The following is an 18922-nucleotide window of genomic DNA, read 5'->3' as shown; positions in this document are numbered from 1 at the left end:
TTCTGTAGGCTAAAGAGAGTTATGCTTCACTATGTTTCAGAATCAGGCTCGTTATATATTCAGATGTTGTTTAAGTATAATGTGCATTTTGAAATAATGTGCATTTTGAAATAATATGCATTTTGTCCACTTTAGTATCAGACTATGTAACGAAAGCCATGGAATATAAAGTGTCCAACATCAAAATACTTCAGCATAGTGGTGAGACGGAACATTGTTACTATTACAAAGTAATGATCATTACTACAAACTGCAATCATCTCCTTCTTGAAATTTAAAGATCGATCAGAAGGGGAAACAGAACTAGTTCAGAGAATGCCTGGCCACAAAACAGTCCCCTCTGCTATTTCCTTCACTGCTGGTGGGCAATAATGAACTAATCTCCCATTTGCTTAGCACCTTCTGAAGGAACAAGGGAAAGCAGCATAAAAACTCAAGGTCTATTCCCAATCTCAGTTTGAGTAGAATCCCAGCAGCCAAGCAGCATCCACACAGGCCTACGGACAAAAATCCACAAATGGTACAAAAATGACCAGCAGATCTACTGTCAGGTGTTTTTGATTTCAGACCTTGAAGGGCCCTGGGGAACAGGCATCAATCCCTTACTTCCTGCAGCTTGAATACAGATGACTAGATGAGGGAATTATAGGTATTTCAGGCCAACCACAGTCACATCTGGAGAACGGAAAGATAAATCTGCTGAATCAGGTAACTCCCTGGCTGCAAGAACAACGATATAAGTTGAGGGATTCCTCAACCCTGTCGTCTGAGTGTTATGATGATGCAGCCTAGAACTACTTTGCAGAATTCTAAAACCCACTGCTACGTTCCCCAGATATCCAAACAAACCAGTCCTGCCTCATCAGCCCTTATCCTTCCTCACTCTTTGCCTATGGATGGTCTGTCCAGCTTTTATCTATTTTGGCCATAGGGGGCTGTTTCTGCTCCTGAAAATGCAGGTGGGGTGGGGATTGAGAAGAACTCTTGGGGATGCCATGCTGTGTGCCTGATCTGGATTGGGGCCCCATGGAAAGTTTTAAAGAATGGCAAATGCTTCTTAAATGGCATCAGAGAGCACAGGGTGGACCTATGGCCTCAATCATTTATTGGAGGGGAGGGGGTCTAAACATTTCACGATATGTTGACAAATCATCTGCCATCAATCACCACTCTTATAATCTCCATCCATGACTAGATTGTTTTAAAAACTTAGCTTACAGACCTGACTCCGCATACACTCACTTCATTATTCTCCCACAAAGCATGCATTCCTGAATTTGAAGTCCAGAACAATTACCTCAACGCATGAAGTAAGAGTCGGGTCTTATTGCCATTCATAGCTACACTTCTGATTAGATGAAATTATACCTTTATAAGCAAATAAATGCAGTAGAGAAGCAAATAAATGCAGGGGGAAATGCAATAGTGGAGATCAGGTCTTACTAAGGCCAGGGACCATTCTTTCTCAAAGTTTTGCGAAGACGTAGCAAAGGAGTCCAGCAATACTTCAGGCACACTGACAAGCAAGCAATATCCATCATATGATGCTGCGGGAGGAAATAGCAGCATTTAATCCTGTTGCTTTATTGATCCCTGTTGTCCTAATATAAAGTGATGCAATAATGAACGACGTGCAGGTCCTTATTCAAAGCTGCCGTGGATCACTTTTATGACCTGTATTGGTTATTGCCGTAATGATAGAACCACCACTTTTCTTGGAAGGGCTGCATTAAATCAGTGCGTTGGTCTGTCGGGTAATAATTCCATGCTCCAGAGTAATACAGCTAGTTTATAACTGTGCTAGCAGGACTTGTTTGCTTCCTTTAGAGGAATATTAAGATAACTGCATTGATGGTTTGACTGGGGTGGTTCAGTTGCTCACAAAAATTTGCCACCTATAAATAATTACAGGTACAGAATGCCAGCCCTGACCTGGATGGCCCAGGCTAGCCTGATCTCGTCAGATCTCAGAAGCTAAGCAGGGTCAGCCCTGGTTAGTATTTGGATGGAAGACCACCAAGGAATACCAGGGTTGCTGTGCAGAGGAAGGCCCTGGCAAACCACCTCTGTTAGTCTCTTGCCATGAAAACCCCAAAAGGGGTTGCCATAAGTCGGCTGCGACTTGAAGGCACTTTACACACACACACACACACACACACACACACACAGAATGCCAAAGTAGCAACAGTCACCTGCTGCAGGTGGTGATCACAAAACACTTCCATGCTGCCAAATACTTCCAAAAGTTAGTTGTTATCCCTCCTCAGTTGCTGGATGTTCTTCTTGTGTTACTGCATTTGTTATGTCACCTCTGTGCTTGAATATTCCTCCTTAAATTCCCTCCCAATTACATCAGTAACAAATTGCTCTGGAGATAGTGACAGGATGATTTGCAGGGCTGCTAAACCGTGGTCAGAGCAGTCTGGTTTAACTGAGATGGTAGAATTTCACTTGCCATCTTTCTTCTCTTTGAACAGAGGTTGTGACTTCATGCTACCTGTAAGTGCTGGAGCAGAATCCCAACGCTTGGTTCCAGGGGCTACACTCCGGATCTTGTTTTGATTATGGTAAAAATATGCAAGTGGGTGTCAATTGCACATTGTTTCCTTTTATGGGGAGTTACTGGAACATTTGATACCTGTATCTTCTATGACTTCACACATCTCTCTCCAGTTATAGTCTCTGGCTTGCCATTGGCTTCCATCTCCAATTTCATGGAAGACTTACTCCTGTCAATACATCTTGTTGTGCCAGTTGCTGATTTTTTCTTTATCTTGCTGTTTCTTCTACTAGAGCTAAAACAGATCCTCACCCTTTATCTCCTGGTGGAGGACCATGGAAGTTCATAGCCATACATGTTAGATTTTAGTAGGGCAGGCTTTAATGAACTCATGGGCAAGAATTCTGGAAGGGAAAGGAGCAAGTGAAGGGTGGGCTCTTCTAATAGAAGAGCTCTTGTCAGCTCAAGCTATCACTATTCCAACAAGACAGAAACATGATAGGGGTTGAGGAAGCCCTACTATAAACAGAAAACTCCATGATGACATAAGAAAGAAAAAGGAAATGTTCAAGAAATGTAGGCGAGGACATAACTCTAAAGAAGAGTATTTGAGGGTTGCGAGGCAATGTAGGTCAGCCATCAGAGAGGCCAAAGCTCACAGTGAGCTGAGGCTGGCCAGGGAGGCTAGCTACAACAAGAAAAGCTTCTTCAGACATGTGAGGAGCAAATGCAAGGTAAAAGAGGCAATAGACTTATTATTGGATGAAAACTGAGAAACTCTGACTTAGGACAGAGAAAAAGCAGAAAGGCTTAATCCCTATTTTGCCTCCATTTTTTTTACCTGAAGAAGAGATTGGGATCATCTAGAGATGGGAGTTGGCAAGCCATGGCGTCCTGGCTGCTGGTTGACATGGACAGAAAGGTTGTTGAGAGGCACATGGCTGCATTGGATGTGTACAAATCCCCCAGGCGAGATGGCATGCACCCAACAGTGCTCAAAGAAATTTCTAGAGAGTTTGCAGAGCCCTTGTCCATCATCTTCAAGACCTCTTGGAGGATGGGAGATATGCCACAAGACTGGAGGAGGGTGAATGTTGTCTTAATCTTCAAAGAAAGGGAGAAGCGATAACCCAGGAAACTACAGGACAGTCAGTCTGGCCTCTGTTTGCTTTCTAAGTATTTAAAAGGCTGTCACTTAGAGGAGGGCAGGGAGCTGTTCCTGTTGGCAGCAGAGGATAGGACACACAATAGTGGGTATAAATTATGGGCAGAAAGGTACCGGCTGGACATTACGAAAAAATGTTTTTACAGTGAGAGTAATTTAGCAGTGGAATCAGCTACCCAGGGAGGTGGTGAGCTCCCTCTCTTCGGCAGCCTTCAAGCAGCAGCTGGATGAACACTTGTTAGGGATGCTCTAGGCTGATCCTGCATTGAGCAGGGTGTTGGACTAGATGGCTCGCATAGCCCCTTCCAACTCTATGATTCTATGACCTCCCTGTCTTGCTTGACTGAGAAACTGGCAAGGTTTGGATCCAATGACAAACTATGCTTTTTTGCTATATGAATGAGTGTTGAAAGACCTTCAGGCTCACTTAATGCAAACTCTGCTTCATCCGGACTTTGCATGCAACAAGATAATTAGCTATGTCCACTTTTACAGCACTCCAGTTTGCTGTTATGTATGAACCAGCAAACAATATTCTATGTCTTCTGTGAAAACCAGATCGCAAAACACTGGCTTGCAGTGAAAGCACAAACAGTAGTTTGCTAGTTCTGACACAATGGCAAACTAGGGTGCCTGGTAACTGGCAGGAGGGTTGTGGGTAGGGTCATGGGGGGCTGCAACCTTGTGTGTGGCACTACATCATTTCCCATATAAAAACCCATAAGTGACAAAAAGTAGATTTAGGAATAGCTGAAAACTCATAGAGTTTGGAATTTTGGAATTGACAAAAGGTTGCTCTAAGAATTGCTGGAAACTCTATGATCATACCACAGAGCTTCCAGCAATTGCTAGTTCCAGCAATTGCTAGTTCCACCACTGCATTTTAAAAAAAATCTCCCACTGCCATTCAAAGTGGTAGTGCGCAATGGGGCCATGGGGTGGGGCAGCCCTATGGCAAACTGGTTTGTGGCAAAACTGGCAGACTCTAATTATCTTGCTGTGTGAAAGGCAAGAAGGAGAAACATTTCTGCATGTGAGCCTGACGGTTTTGTCCACACAGAGAAAAACATGCTGTGCAGTTAACAGCTGACATAAACCCCAGACAAGTTAACAAAACTGATTGCTTAATTTTTACTTGTACCTTTGATTCTTACTTTTAAAGTAACATCATTCTTTTACATTATGTATTTTTGGACTGCTTCCTGTCTAGAACACAAACATTGTCTGGACTGGGCAGAGGCCAATGCATGCACATATTTGTCAGTTCAAATGTATGAAAGTGGACCCCAAACATGTTAAAGCTCCTCTGTATGTTTGGATGTGAAAAAAGAGCGCCAGCAGTGTTGACATCTGGCAGTGGATGGAACCAGAGCATCAGGATAGAATGAACTGGAATGAAAAGTGGGACTTTGAAGTGTTATACGCCTTTCTCTAAACAGTTATAATAAACATGCATATTACTAGTTGAGACTAATACATTATGTAACACCAGTAGTTAAGGAGCCCAGTGGCACAGAGTGGTAAGCTGCAGTACTGCAGTCAAAAGCTCTGCTCATGATCTGAGTTCAATCCCGCTGGAAGTCAGTTTCATGTAGCCAGCTCAAGGTTGACTCAGCCTTCCATCCTTCCGAGGTTGGTAAAATGAGTACCCAGCTTGCTAAGGGTAAAGTGTAGCCAACTGGGGAAGGCAATGGAAAACCACCCCGTAAACATAGTCTGCCTTGTAAACGGCGCAATGTGACATTACCCCATGGGTCAGTAATGACCCAGTGCTTGCCGGTACCTTTACTTTTTTAACACCAGTAGAATCTATGGCTGAACATGGGTGAACACATGAACATGCTTACCTGTATCCTTTATCAACAGAGATACATTTGGAGTCATGTTTGCAAGGGTTTAGTTCAGGAACACACTGATTGATCACTTCATCACACAGCTCTCCTAAAATAGCAGACAAACAAACAAACATAAGAACATAAGAATGTAAGATACATATTTGCTGTGAGAAGTTTGTTCATTTTCCTGAACCATCTTCAGCATGAGATTCAGGGACTAGGTTTGTAGAGTTCAAACTAGGAGGAAGCACTTGGCTAAAACCAAACTCAGTCAACCTTTTGGAATAGTTATTTTGTTCCAACAAACCATATCAGTGTATCATTACAAATTTTTCAGCAGAACAGAGAATACTGTAAACTACACAGGAGTCTAATTCACATCCTTGCTTAAGTATAACTTTTCATTCACCACATGAAGCCCCCAGCAGAGAGAGCTGGTGATATATTTATCAGGGTAAATAAAGGTAGTGGATTTTCATTTAGTGCCAGATGCTTTATTTTCCTATAATATGATTACTGTATTCATAATTGTAAAAACAGACATTTTAGTAAAGCAAAACAGAGTAAGAAGGGCAAAGAATTATACAACATTCATTAGAAGAGCAGAGTATGTTCTAGATACACAGGATATGCTGTCTTAGAAAAACTGGGCCTGGAGTGCAAGGAATAGTTCAGCTGTTTTAAGTTATTACCTCCACAACTCAAGCTCTGGTCTTGCGATTCTAACCTAATAACGAACAGATCCAGGGTGTTCAAACTAGGAGCCTTCTGAGTCATATTATTTGGTTACACTTCAGTACCTCAGAACTTGAGATACTGCCCATGATGGAACTGGAAACTGTTTCTTGTAATTAATATCCAGGTTATTAAACCCTCAAACCAAACTCGATCCCAAAGTCTCCCATGAAGTTTTTTTTTCTGTAAAGTTAAACTGTGTATGGACAGACCACCAGACATTTTGTACACATAGCAGTTTCTATATAGCCACAACAAACTTACAACAGCAAAAATTAAGCCATAAAGAATGCCATCATATCAGAGTCAGTTTCACAATCTTCCAAGTAGTCCAAATGAAAAAAAAAATTTGTTTAGGGATTGCTGGCAACAAAATCAAAAGGTAATGTCCTGCAATACTACCAATGCTTTTGCCATATGAACTGTATAACACTAGGCTATATCAACTGTAAATGATGACCAAAGGAATTATATGAAGTCAGAACCACACAGAACTCTCCTACTAAAAATAATTTATGGCACTTACCTTGCTTGGTATGTACACACACATGTGTGTGTATATGGGGGTGTTAACTCAAGTCAGGTTCTGAGAAATGTCCAAATAAGTATACTAGTGTGTACAGTTTGTTCTCATTACAGTTCTCAAACACTCTTACTGTATTCATAGTTTGCTGGTGGTTCCCTGAAGACTTCCCAATGTGCTAGGCTTATCATGTATCGACGTGGGATTTTGTTAGGAAAGAGGGACTAATTACTATGAGAACTGGAAGAGTTATAAATCCAGCTGACACCCATTCAGTTCTGCAAAGAATGCAAAAACCAAGAATTTAATTTTTTAAAACCCATGGCTCAGTTGGAAAGATGTCTGTGCGTGTGCCGTCAAGTCCCAGCTGACTTATGGCGGCCCTGTAGGGTTTTTCAAGGCAAGAGATCTTAGGAGGTACTTTGCCATTGCCTGCCATTGCCTGCCTTGGAGGTTGTTCATCCAAATACTAACCAGGGCCGACCCTACTTAGCTTCTGAGATCAGGCTAGCCTGGGGCTATCCAGGTCAGGGCTAGTTGGGATGATACCTATTATCTTTTGTACACTGCAGTGTCAGAGTATAATAATAATACTTATTTATATCTTCTGAATAAATGAACAAAATGTGGATTTATACTAGTATGCAGACATGATGTGATAATACTGCATACATACAAAAATGTTTTGCGATTGAGGACTCCGATCTTTCTTCAGAGCATCACTAATGGGAACAGACAGCATTACCCTGATAAAAAAAAAGATTGGTACTATGGAATAAGAACCCCAACTAATTTCAGGCTTCACTAATGACTTTTGCTTTTTCTGAAATCAAAATTTACCAATATCCATTCCTTACTCCACTCCCAAAATGGCATACCTTTTAGTGGCATACCTTATCCAACAAAAACTTCACGGTGTAATTTACATAGTAAGCATAATGGATTCTACTTTGAGGTGAGCTAACATCCTCCCAGTTAGCCAATGTTATATTGTGTATCTTTCCATTTATTACTGCATCATGAATTGTAATTCTATGTGAATAATTTACCATGTTCTAAATGATGCAAGTATCTTTCAAAGAGATGTTGTTGACAGAATAAGTGGTACATACTGGGGTTGAATCCTTCCGAGGTCAGTAAAATGAGGACCCAGCTTGCTGGGGGTAAAGGGAAGACGACTGGGGAAGGCACTGGCAAACCACCCCGTAAACACAGTCCGCCTGTGCTTGCACAGGGGACCTTTACCTTTACTGGTGCTGAAATTGAGAATCCCACATGCTACTGGGACTTCCAACACTGAATATATCAGATGCAGCTCTGCAAGTAGACAGGGGAACTTTATCTTCTCATTGATAAAAAGGAGAACCTCCACATAAAGCTGCACAGTTAGCTTATGACTTTTGAATCACACTTGTATGTCAGTATCTGGTAGTCACCAACTCTATAAAGTGGTGAAAGGATTCCAAGTGCATTGTAGCATGCAGGGAGATACACTGAACACTTTCCCTGCCTGCTCCCCCCATTGCTTTTCCCCAGCTGTTTTTTTTTTTTTTAATCTTGGTAGGAAAGCCTTTTGGAGGCTTACCAGGAGATAAACAGCTAGCAAGAGAGGATTGAGAAAGTTAGTGTGAGCAAGGAAGACTACCGTACTTCCTTCCACCTGCCATTATTAAACCTCAAGTCACCTTTCCTGCCCATTTTATGAGGATTCAACAACCCAATTCAGGTCTGCTGCTCTCACATCTGGCTTCACCCTTATGCTCACGTACATACACTGAATTTTATTTCCTTACAGGAATTATCATGTAAATATATTTTTTAAAAACTGGTAGAAACATCACATTTTCAGAGCTGACAATATATATCCAGCAACGAAGTCTACATTATTTTCCCGGTTCTTGTAAATACTAAGGATTACAACAAATTATGTCTGTAGGCCTGCAATCCCTGAAGAATAACTGGCAACACACTGACTCACCATTATCTCCTATGACTTCAAAACCAAAGCAATAAACACAACAGAGAGCACCAAAACAATCCCCCGTTGGCTTCATTTAATTATTTTGCCAGTTTATGACACTTGAATTACCACATCAAAATATATACTATTCATTTCAAGTCACATTCGGTATTCTAATCTCTACAATCTGAAGCAATATTGTTCCTTGATAAATGGAAGAGATGTTCATTGGGTAATCAAATCTCATTTTTAAAAAAATTCATAACTGATTCCACACAAGGGTTTTTCCCATGGTGGTCACACTGCAAGTCAATTGTTGTTCAATTCGTACTGGTTTACCTTTCACATCAAATGCATATTGCATCCCTCACCCATTGTTGTCACACTGCCATCATGATTTTCTACCTGCTTTAAAAAAACATGTGCACACGTATTCCTGCTCAAGAATACTAACCCCCCCCCAAAAACAAACCCTGCGTATTTGCACAGCACTGCTCCAAAATAGCACAACACTTGAGTCTTTTGATAATGCTAATTGCTGGAAGGTTCTGGTTAGGTTTGCCAGCTCAGGTTTGGGAAATACCTGGAGATTTTGGGGGCGGAGCCTGAGGAGGGCAGGGTTTGGGGAGGGGAGGAACTTCAATGCCATAGAGTCCAATGGCCAAAGTGGCTATTTTCTCCAAGTGAACTGATCTCTGTTGGCTGGGGATCAGGTGTAATAGTAGGAGATCACCAGCTAGTACCTGGAAATTGGCAACCTTATTCTTGGTGTCCCCTTGTGGTCATTTATTTTTTAAAAATTAATTCACCCCCTACTGCTTGGAGAAAGGGGAGAGAGTACTTTAGGTACTTTCCAAATGTGAATTGAGAGAGCCCAGAAAAACACTTGCCACTTTCACTGCTGTAATGCAGTAACAGTGTAAACTTGTTACTCTAACCCTCCCCCCGAATTTTATATATATATATATATATATATATATATATATATATATATATATATATATATATATATATATATATATATATATATATATATATATATATATATATATATATATATATATATATATAAAAGTTTTGTTAGTATCAGCAAGGACACCAAGGCAGTTCACTGTGAAAATGCTGAGAGGGTGTTTTCTTCATTCAAACAAAAGGCATACTTTCCCTTCTGGACACATAAAAAATGTCATTCCAGGAAAGATCAGGCCCCCCCCATTTTTTTAAAGAGGAGTTTTTAGCAGAAAAAAATGGGCTGTTCAGAATTTAAATAGTAGGACGATGTCAGAAGGGAAAAAATGGTGCATGGTTAGAGTTGTTGAAATGGAAAAAAAAAACCTGAGTGTAGAATCAGTGCAAATCTTGCTTTGATCTTAACAGCCCACTGGTTTAGGTACAGCTGAATATCACGTGTTCTATACTTTTACTGTCTGCAGTGTTAATTAGAAAATTCTTTACATTTATTGCTAATATTAATCAGAACGAGTAAAGAAGGCATGGAAAATATGTTCTGCTTTATGCAAGAGCAACTTCTGCAGAACCCCAAGGCTAGGAAAGAAACTTTATAAGACCAAAAAATAATCAAACAGAATGTTTGGGTCAGAGAAACCAGGACAAATGTAGCACTATAAAACTGGCTAACATTTGCCACTACCTGAATGTGAATTAACATAAATATGTACAGTTGTAAACATTTTTTACTAGAATCTTTGAAAGCAGTATCTGGCGATACTTAGGGTTGTTAGTTTGCAATGCAGAGATCACACCTTCACCTTTAACAATGCAGCAGGAAAAGTTAAGACTGTCAGAATCGTTCTTCCAAGACACATTAATATGGATACTTCTGGGAAGTCCACCACAGGACACGTAGGCAACAGTCTTCCCATACTGCATTTGTATTGTATTGTATTGTATTGTATTTATTCACTTCATTCATACCCTGCCTTTCCCCCAATTCCCAAAGCAGCATACATTGTTCTCCTCGCCTCCATTTTATCCTCACAATAACCCTATGAGGTAGATTAGGCTGAGAATACTCCCAGAAGCTGATATTCATATTGGCTTTGAACATATGTTTTACTTATGTGTCATGTAATAACAGCCATTGGTAGAGCTATCCTCCATGTATTTGTCTAAAAAAAATCTAGATGTATCATAAGGAAAAGTGAGGGCTAGTTGTATCTTTTCCAGCAAATTTTCTAGAATGTACTGAGAAACAAAATTAAGACATCTTTGTAATGTCTGTCAGGATAACTTTACTGAAGCAAGATACAGAGCTGTTAATTAATTAGGCCAGCATACTATTTTTTATGTGGCCACTTGTGAAGATGTGGGACACCTTCTGGGGAAAGTAGTCACAAATAGATAATTCCTTAAGAAATGGCATTTTGTGCTCTAGGTAGGTGCACATGTATCAAGATGTAACTCTCTACAACCAGAGTTGACTTCTACAGGAATTAACTGAGGAGCGGGCTGAAATCTAAATTCGGTATACGTGTGTCGTAACAAAAAATCTAAAGGGCATCTCAACGTCTTCCCAAAATAGTGGCGGTAATTTTCCAAATACCTGTACCGGAAAATAGGGACCTTTAAAATGTAAGTTAGGCATATGAGTTTTCCAAGTTATTTAAGTTATCAAACAGGGTCACAAAGAAAGCAAACAAAAACAAAAAAAAAAGGAAAGGGGGAAAAAAGATCATTTTATATTGATTACAAGTTTAAGTAGCAAAATAATGTTTAATGTCAAAGTCACTTCTTGGCATTTTTATTTGTTCTATATTTAGGAACCCGGGATAAAAGGCTGGCAAGGCTGAATGCCAATGAGATTTTACAGTCATTTTTATCATCTGTCTATTAACTACTATATATTCAAGCAGAAACCTATAAACAGCCAGTCCATTCTTAAATATTTGGACGCAAGAGACCAGTCATGTTTGATCCTTGTGATAATTACTCAGTTCCTTAAGAACTGGAATACAAGTCCTTCATCCTGCCTGGCATCAGTTAAGGTATTACTGGTCATTAAATTATACAACTCTAGTGTGTTAAATAAAGTAGAACCAGTATTTGACCTATTTCTATCCAGTTGCAGGCCAGTTGTTGGAGGAAAAAAAATGCCCTCTATCTTGAATATGTACAAAATTATCCTTATCGGCAGCTTTGATACAGTATGGTCCCCATATTTGAGCAGAATTTCTCTGAGATGTATCTTTTCAAAGATAAATTACCCAACCTTTACACACTTTAATAAAAGCTTCAAGATGTCCCTACAATAATACTGCCTATTGCCCTTTGCAAAATTTCAACCTCAGAACATGTAGATGAATTCACAGCTCTTTTTGTCCAGATTGACCTTCAAGCAGGTCAGGACTCTTTGAGCACAGGCAGGCCTGAGTCAAACCAATCAGGAGTCCAAGTAGGCAGGAATCAAGGTAGGCAATAGCAAACTCAAATGGAGCTGTTAATCCCACAATCACCCAGGCAGGACTGAGGTCATTCATTAAAGTGAGGGTGTATGTCACAGTCTCTGGCATATTACAGCACATAAACCATAGTATTTTGTTGTACATGTGCAGAATTATTCACTATAAAACTAAAAGCTACACATACAAACAGCTACACAGTTATATAATTGAAGGTATATACTCGAGTATAAGCCGAGTTTTTTAGCCATGATTTTTGGCTTAAAAAACTCACCCCGGCTTATACTCGGGTCAATACGGTAATTCGCCTGCCGGGCCCTCTCCCAGTGCGCTCCCGCTGGCTAGCTGATGGGCGGGCTGTCCCGCCTTCTCCCCCCACCCCACCCAATCGCACCTTCTGCGTGGTGGCGGCGGTTTCTTCCCCCACCCTACCTGATTGCGCCTTTTGCGCGACCGCGCCTTCTGCACGGCGGTGGTGGTTTCTTCACCCCCACCCCACCCCGCCTTCTGCTGGGCGGCGGCGGTTTCTTCCCCCCCACCTCCCCCACCCCCCACCTCACCTGGGCCGGTTCTCCCGCTTGCCAGCTGACCCTGCGGGGCCTCCTGCAAGCAGGGAGGGGGCCGCCGCCACCGCCTGCCTGCACTCCTGTAGCCCGGTCAGGTAAACCTGCGGGGGGGGGGAGGGGGTGCATTTCCCCCTCGGCTTATACGTGGGTGCCTAATTTCCCCCCATTTTTGGGGTGAAATTAGGCACCTCGGCTTATACTCGGGTCGGCTTATACCCGAGTATATACGGTAGTTACTTTTAAAAAGAAGGAACTAAAGCCTCTGGTTTCATTGAGCTTATGTTTCTGAAATTACACTGACAGATGGCAGGAGAAGTGCTTCTTTACACTTTCAGTAAAGAGCTCATTTACCCTTTCAAGGTAAACCTTGAGAAGAGCTCTACCAGCATTGAGAAGAGCTCCACCACCTTTTTTAATGGAGGAGCACGAAAGCCTCTTCATATCTTAACGGCTATGAACAGTCTTCTTGCCTGTTCAATGCCATAAACTGTTTTTCTACCCTTCTTCAATTACATTATATGTTTTTCTGCCCTTTCAATGCCATTATATGTCTTTTCACCCTAGCAAGGACATTACATGTTCTCTACCCTACAAACCACAAGGCTAGCAAATGCTAACTAATGCAATGTAAGCATATAATTGTGTTTTATGATTTAAACGTGTAGATATTATACTACTGATTCACAGATGAATGTAATGAATGTGTCTTATGCTGGACATGAGAATGATGTTAAAATTGAATATACAGAGTGATTATGAAGCTCACAAATGATAGTTTATAGTTTAGTAAAATAGACACAGAGGATGTCCAAATATGGTCTTATGAGGGGAGCAATTTACCACACTAAGTGAAGCAATTTAGCACAATAAGTGGAGCAACTTAGCACATTCCTGCTACAGTCACAGAACCCTCCTGATAACAGGAGTGCAGGATCTTTCTTCCTCCTTTTCAAGGAGTTTGAAACAGTATAAATACCGGTACAGTAAGACTAGATTTTCAGACCTCAATCAGAGTGTCTCAAGAAGAGGCTGCCGGTATGTATGGTTTTGACTTATTATTCTAGAATGTGAATTAGATACTTTATATTAAATCAGACTTATTTGACTGTTATAATTTGAAGTTGGATTTTAAAACTGAATGGTATGTAATACTTGTTTGCTTTTACTGCATACATTGTAACAGAATACATTGTCGCTGCATACATTGTAACAGAGTGTAAAGACTTTGTAACTTGCATTTACACATTTTTACTGTTAGTATTTCAATAAAAAGACTTGCTTTTTAAAAGTAGGTAAAGTCGTTGAGTCCTGCTTAGTGAGTGACTGGCTAAATAAGATAACATATCACTTCTCAGGAAGTGGTCCTTTCTAAGAGCCTATCACTTCAACAGCACGACCCGCTTCATGTACAGCTGTCCCCAGGGCCAGAATCCTGTACATATATACAGACTGAGTCCAGCATCATGCAAAACAAAGCCTCATGAAAGATCTTGATCGTCACAAGCTTTGGGGGCAGAGGAGAGGTCCTGAGAAGTCAAACAGGCACCCTGCTGCAGGAGCTGAGCCTCTATCCAGGTTGTCTCCTTCTCTCCAGGGGCTCTGGTGGTGCCTGTGGGATCCCTGGAGAAGGGTGGGTTTCTCTGACAGGCGCTTTTGTGGCCCCCATGCTTAGCTCCCATTCATGAGTCCATTGGTTTTCTGGTCCCATGGTTATGGTTGCCAGGACCCTCTTCACTACTGGTGGGAGATTTTTGGGGTGGAGCCTAAGGAGGGTGGGGTTTGGGGAGGGACTTCAATGACAAAAAGTCCACTTGCCAAAGCGGCCATTTTCTCCAGGTGATCTGATTTCTATCGACTGGAGATCAGTTGCAATAGCGGGAGATCTCCAGCTATTACCTGGAAGTTGGCAACCCAACCCATGGTCTTGGTGTATTGCCTAAGTCCTGGGTACCTGACAGCCCAGAAACTGTGGGGTCTTATGGGAACTTGATTTCTGCAGGGTTAGCTGCCAAGAGGACTTGTCAGGTTCAGCCCTGGTATTTTTGAAGGTTAGTGAGAGGAGTAGCTCTTATCTGGGCACAAAGCAGTAATACAATTATATTATTCCTGGGTCATTAAAAGAGATTTTCTTGGAATACAAAGTAATGATTTGTGAGTCACACCTAAATACTAATCATTTGCGAGCCACGTGTTTGAGATAATTAAGACAAACCTTATAACATGTAAACCAATTCCAAAAAGCTTTACAAGTGAGCTTTGTACTTAAGTGGAACATGATTGTAAAGCTTCCTGACAACTTGACTTTTTGTGCCAGGAGTTTTAGATTTGATCTATTTTGAGATCAGAAACAACTCACTAAAAGTTACTGAAATCCCACTTAGGGTGTTCAACATAATTTGTAGAAGCCTGAAATGGACATGACTCCATTACACCTTAAACTTGTTGCTGGAAAACCCCTTGCTGTAGGAAGGCAGGTTTCTTTCCCTGTGTCATTCCAGCCCACTAAATATATGGAAAGCAAAAGCACAGATTAAAAATTAATAGAAAACTTAAGATTTAATACAGCAAGTACTAATAGCTGAAATAGCTGAATTCTGCTGAATTCAGGTCTTGTAAAGTTTCTGGCAGAAAGATGGTTAAAAAAAACAATTAGTTTTCATTCAGGTTTAAGGGTTTTCCCAGTCAACCATTTACACACACATCCCAAATGGGCCCCAAATAATATTTTAAGAGTTTGGGAAATTTCAGATTTACTTACCAAGTTGCTCAAACCCGATACTTATTAAATCCCATGATATGTAATACACTCCAGCTTACAAGGAGCCTTTCAATAAGTGTCTGAAGCTCAGAGAGTAACAAGACCAGTTCACATTTTCAAGGTTTAAAAGAATGTAGCTCCCCCCCCCCTTACCACTGTATAGTGAGGGTAGGCTATTATGTTTTGATACCTCAGAATGTAGCAAATATCCTCTGTCTTGGGAGATTGTATTCTTAGATCCTTGGCCCAATATACTTTCAACCCATAAAATCCTGGAAAGTTAGGGGATGAGGAAGAAGGAAAGATCTAAAGCTTAGGCTGGATAATATGGAAAATAGGCCTTCAAAATTTGCTTCTGAGGCACTGTTTGAATTGGAGCAAGACTCTTAAAATGTACTATTTCTCAGGTCAAATGTGAGAGCTAAGCTGATAAGATTTTGAAAAAGGTATACGTTTAGCTGTGTATTTTAGTGTGTTTTAATTATGACTTTAAAAAGATTGTCAGTCAACTTAAAAAAGGGTGTAAAGTTACCTGAAGTTAGAAAATGCAGTGGAGTACATAAATGTAAATATATAAAACATATAATTATATAGCTGCTTGCTGAAATAACTGACTCACACAATGCTTCTATATCCTAAGAGGGAGTGTATTGCTATATATAGGGCTACAGTAAGACACAGAATTAAACATACTGGAGCCCACTGATACCAGTGAGCCTAAGCATGTTGAACTCTGCCTTGGGTGGTAGTCTAACCAACCTAACATTTTATTTTAATTGTAGTTTTAATACAGAAATGAACAGCAAGGAGAAACCAGTTCATAAGGTCTCAGTTAGGGTTGCCGGCTCTGGTAGGGTTTGGGGAGGGGAGGGACCTCAGCAGGATATAATGCCATAGAGTCTACCCTCCAAAGCAGCCATTTTCTCCAGGGGAACTGATCTTGGTCATCTGGAGATCAACTGTAATAGCAGGAGATCGCCTGGTGCTACTTGTAGATTGGCAACCCTAGTCTCAGCGTTTTCTTGCTCCCCATCCCACGCACAAGTGATCTCTACAGAATGCCCCAAAGAACATCTATAGTTAGGCCTGTGATGGTGATTAAAAAAAAACTGGACCCCTGTTTAAGCTAGCTCCAACTTCTGGAATGTAGTTTATCAGTACTACCCTTGTTTTTTCGAGGGGGGGTTTCTATGTTTATGAGCGCCATCGCCTATTTTATTTCTTCTGATGTTCCAAGATCATACGTTATGATTTTATTGTATTTAAATGATTTTATTGTTGGAATGTGAGTTGTGAGCCGCCTTGAGCCCAGCTTTGGCTGGGGAGTGAGGACTTGGTATAAAACTAACAAATTGAAAATAAATAAATGAAAAGGGAGCATGCAATGCTCATCTGTAGAACGCCTTTCCATCATCAACTACTGCCTATCTCCATACATACAACAGGAACAAGGTAGTTGAGACTATTCTAGATTAGGGATATGGCTTCCCTAGGGTTGTTAGGTCCATCTTCGCCACCGGCGAGAGGTTTTTGGGGTGGAGCCTAAGGAGGGTGGGATTTGGAGAGGGGAGGGACTTCAATGCCATAAAGTACACTTGCCAAAGTGGCCATTTTCTCCAGGGGAACTGATCTCTATTGGCTGGAGATCAGCTGTAACAGCAGGAGATCTCCAGCTAGTACCTGGAGGTTGGCAACCCTAGGTTTCCCCTTATGCTTGAACCCACCACCTCTCTTCTTTTTTAAAAAATCACAGTCCCTTGCAGCATACTATAAGCTACAACAGAGCCCATTCCCATCCATTCAAAAAGCCATTCCAACTTTTTCATCTCTCTTCAAATTTTCATTCACGTTCTTCTCCCTAGTTCTGTACCATAATCAAGCTCCCCACATAACAGGAAAGGGAAAGGAAAACAACAACAGCAGCAGATCAACAGGGAGAAAATGGAGAGCTCCAGCACTACAAAATGTGTTTGTTGTATGAGAGGACTGCAAGTACACTGCTTCTTTGTCTGAAAAGGACAGGTCTGACTCTGTTCATCCATTAAGATTGTGTTCCAGTGACAATGTGGTTTTCTCACCATTTTGAAAAACCACAAGTTGGGCTTTCTCTGACTCCATGTAGCTTTTCAAGTTGTTGGTTGGTATGCCTAAAAACACCCCCAGATATGCTGTAAGCAGTGGTTTTTGCTTACCTGTATAGTTGGGGAGACAAAGGCAGGCATAGTTGTTGGTCCCATCTACACAAGTCGAGTTGTTCTCACAATCGTTATCTTCACAATCATCTGGATTAATTTCACATTTCTCCCCTTCAAACCCGATAGGGCAGGAACAGCTTTCAACAAAGGATTAAAAAAGAGAGGAAGATGAATTTGCATTTCAAACTGAAACGAATTGGCACTACACACCGAATATATACAATTCGGAATTTGGAACTACACACCGAATATATACAACTGTTGACCTGTGTGGAGATCAAATGTCATTTGAACCAGGACATTCACATTGCTTTTAGCTTTGATGCACAACAAAAACACCTTGTAGAAATGCTTTGAAAGCCTGTCTTCGAGGGTTGCCAGGTCCCCAAGGCTGCCAGAGGGATTGGGGAAGGGGTAAGGTTGCCAGCTCCAGGTTGGGGAACTTCCTGGAGCCTGGGGAATACAGGGACTTCAGTGGGGTACAATGTCATAGAATCCACCCTCCAAAGCATCCATTTTCTCCAGGGGAACTGATCTCTGTAGTCAGGAGATGAGCTGTAATTCCGGGAGATGCCCAGGTCCCACCTGGACGCTGGCATCCCTACTGTCTTCTGAACTAAAAACAAATGCCTGATAAATCAACAAATATGTGTTCAAACCACTTCTACCACACCATCTTCCCTCTAATAATGTTTTCATTAAATCTCCAGAAGGTGGTTTGGATTCTGATAATGCGAATAGCACTTGATACTGTGTTACAGGTCCTAATACTCTCCTTTTTTTATTGTTTTAATTTTTATTGCTTTTTATAATTAAACATAAAAAGAAAAGAGAAAAAAAGAAAAAAAATTAAACAATAATAAAATTGTACAAAAAAAGAACATAAAATACACAAATACATATACAGAGCACTATTACATCCATTGCTAATACATTATTTAAGAGAGTTCCGGTTCCGGTTGAAACTGAGAGCAGCATTGTGACTGAGCTCCGCTCCGTGGAGCATATTTTTTACTTTCTTTTTAGCCCTAAGCCTTTGCTTAGACTATTATTTTATTGTTTTATTGCTTGAGTGCCTATTTGGGCACTATAAATCTTCTGCTTTTTCTCTCCCTCACCCCTGCAGGCTCGACAAGTTTGTTGTTGTTGAGCTCATTACCGAGGCACTAGGCGATGCCTATGTAGCCAGTGGGGTGGGGGGGGGGGCGAGCTGAGAACAGCCTGCGACTCTGCAGATTTGTTTCAGTTCCTCTGCTCCTGTCTAGC

The 18922-nt window shown here is 41.1% G+C and overlaps 1 protein-coding gene across 1 annotated transcript in view; it reads right to left on the bottom strand.

Moving 5' to 3' along the window:
* Positions 1-18922, bottom strand: part of SLIT3 (slit guidance ligand 3) — a 590119-nt gene that overhangs the window by 54622 nt on the left and 516575 nt on the right. The window contains exons 28-29 of the mRNA XM_056847932.1: positions 17654-17793; positions 5513-5606 (exon numbers count right to left, since the gene is read on the bottom strand). Coding sequence (XP_056703910.1) covers positions 5513-5606; positions 17654-17793 — 234 coding nt within the window. The remainder of the gene's footprint in view (positions 1-5512; positions 5607-17653; positions 17794-18922) is intronic.

This window comes from Euleptes europaea, chromosome 1, assembly GCF_029931775.1.
Source record: "Euleptes europaea isolate rEulEur1 chromosome 1, rEulEur1.hap1, whole genome shotgun sequence".
NCBI lineage: Eukaryota > Metazoa > Chordata > Lepidosauria > Squamata > Sphaerodactylidae > Euleptes > Euleptes europaea.
This window is presented reverse-complemented; position numbering and strand designations above follow the sequence as displayed.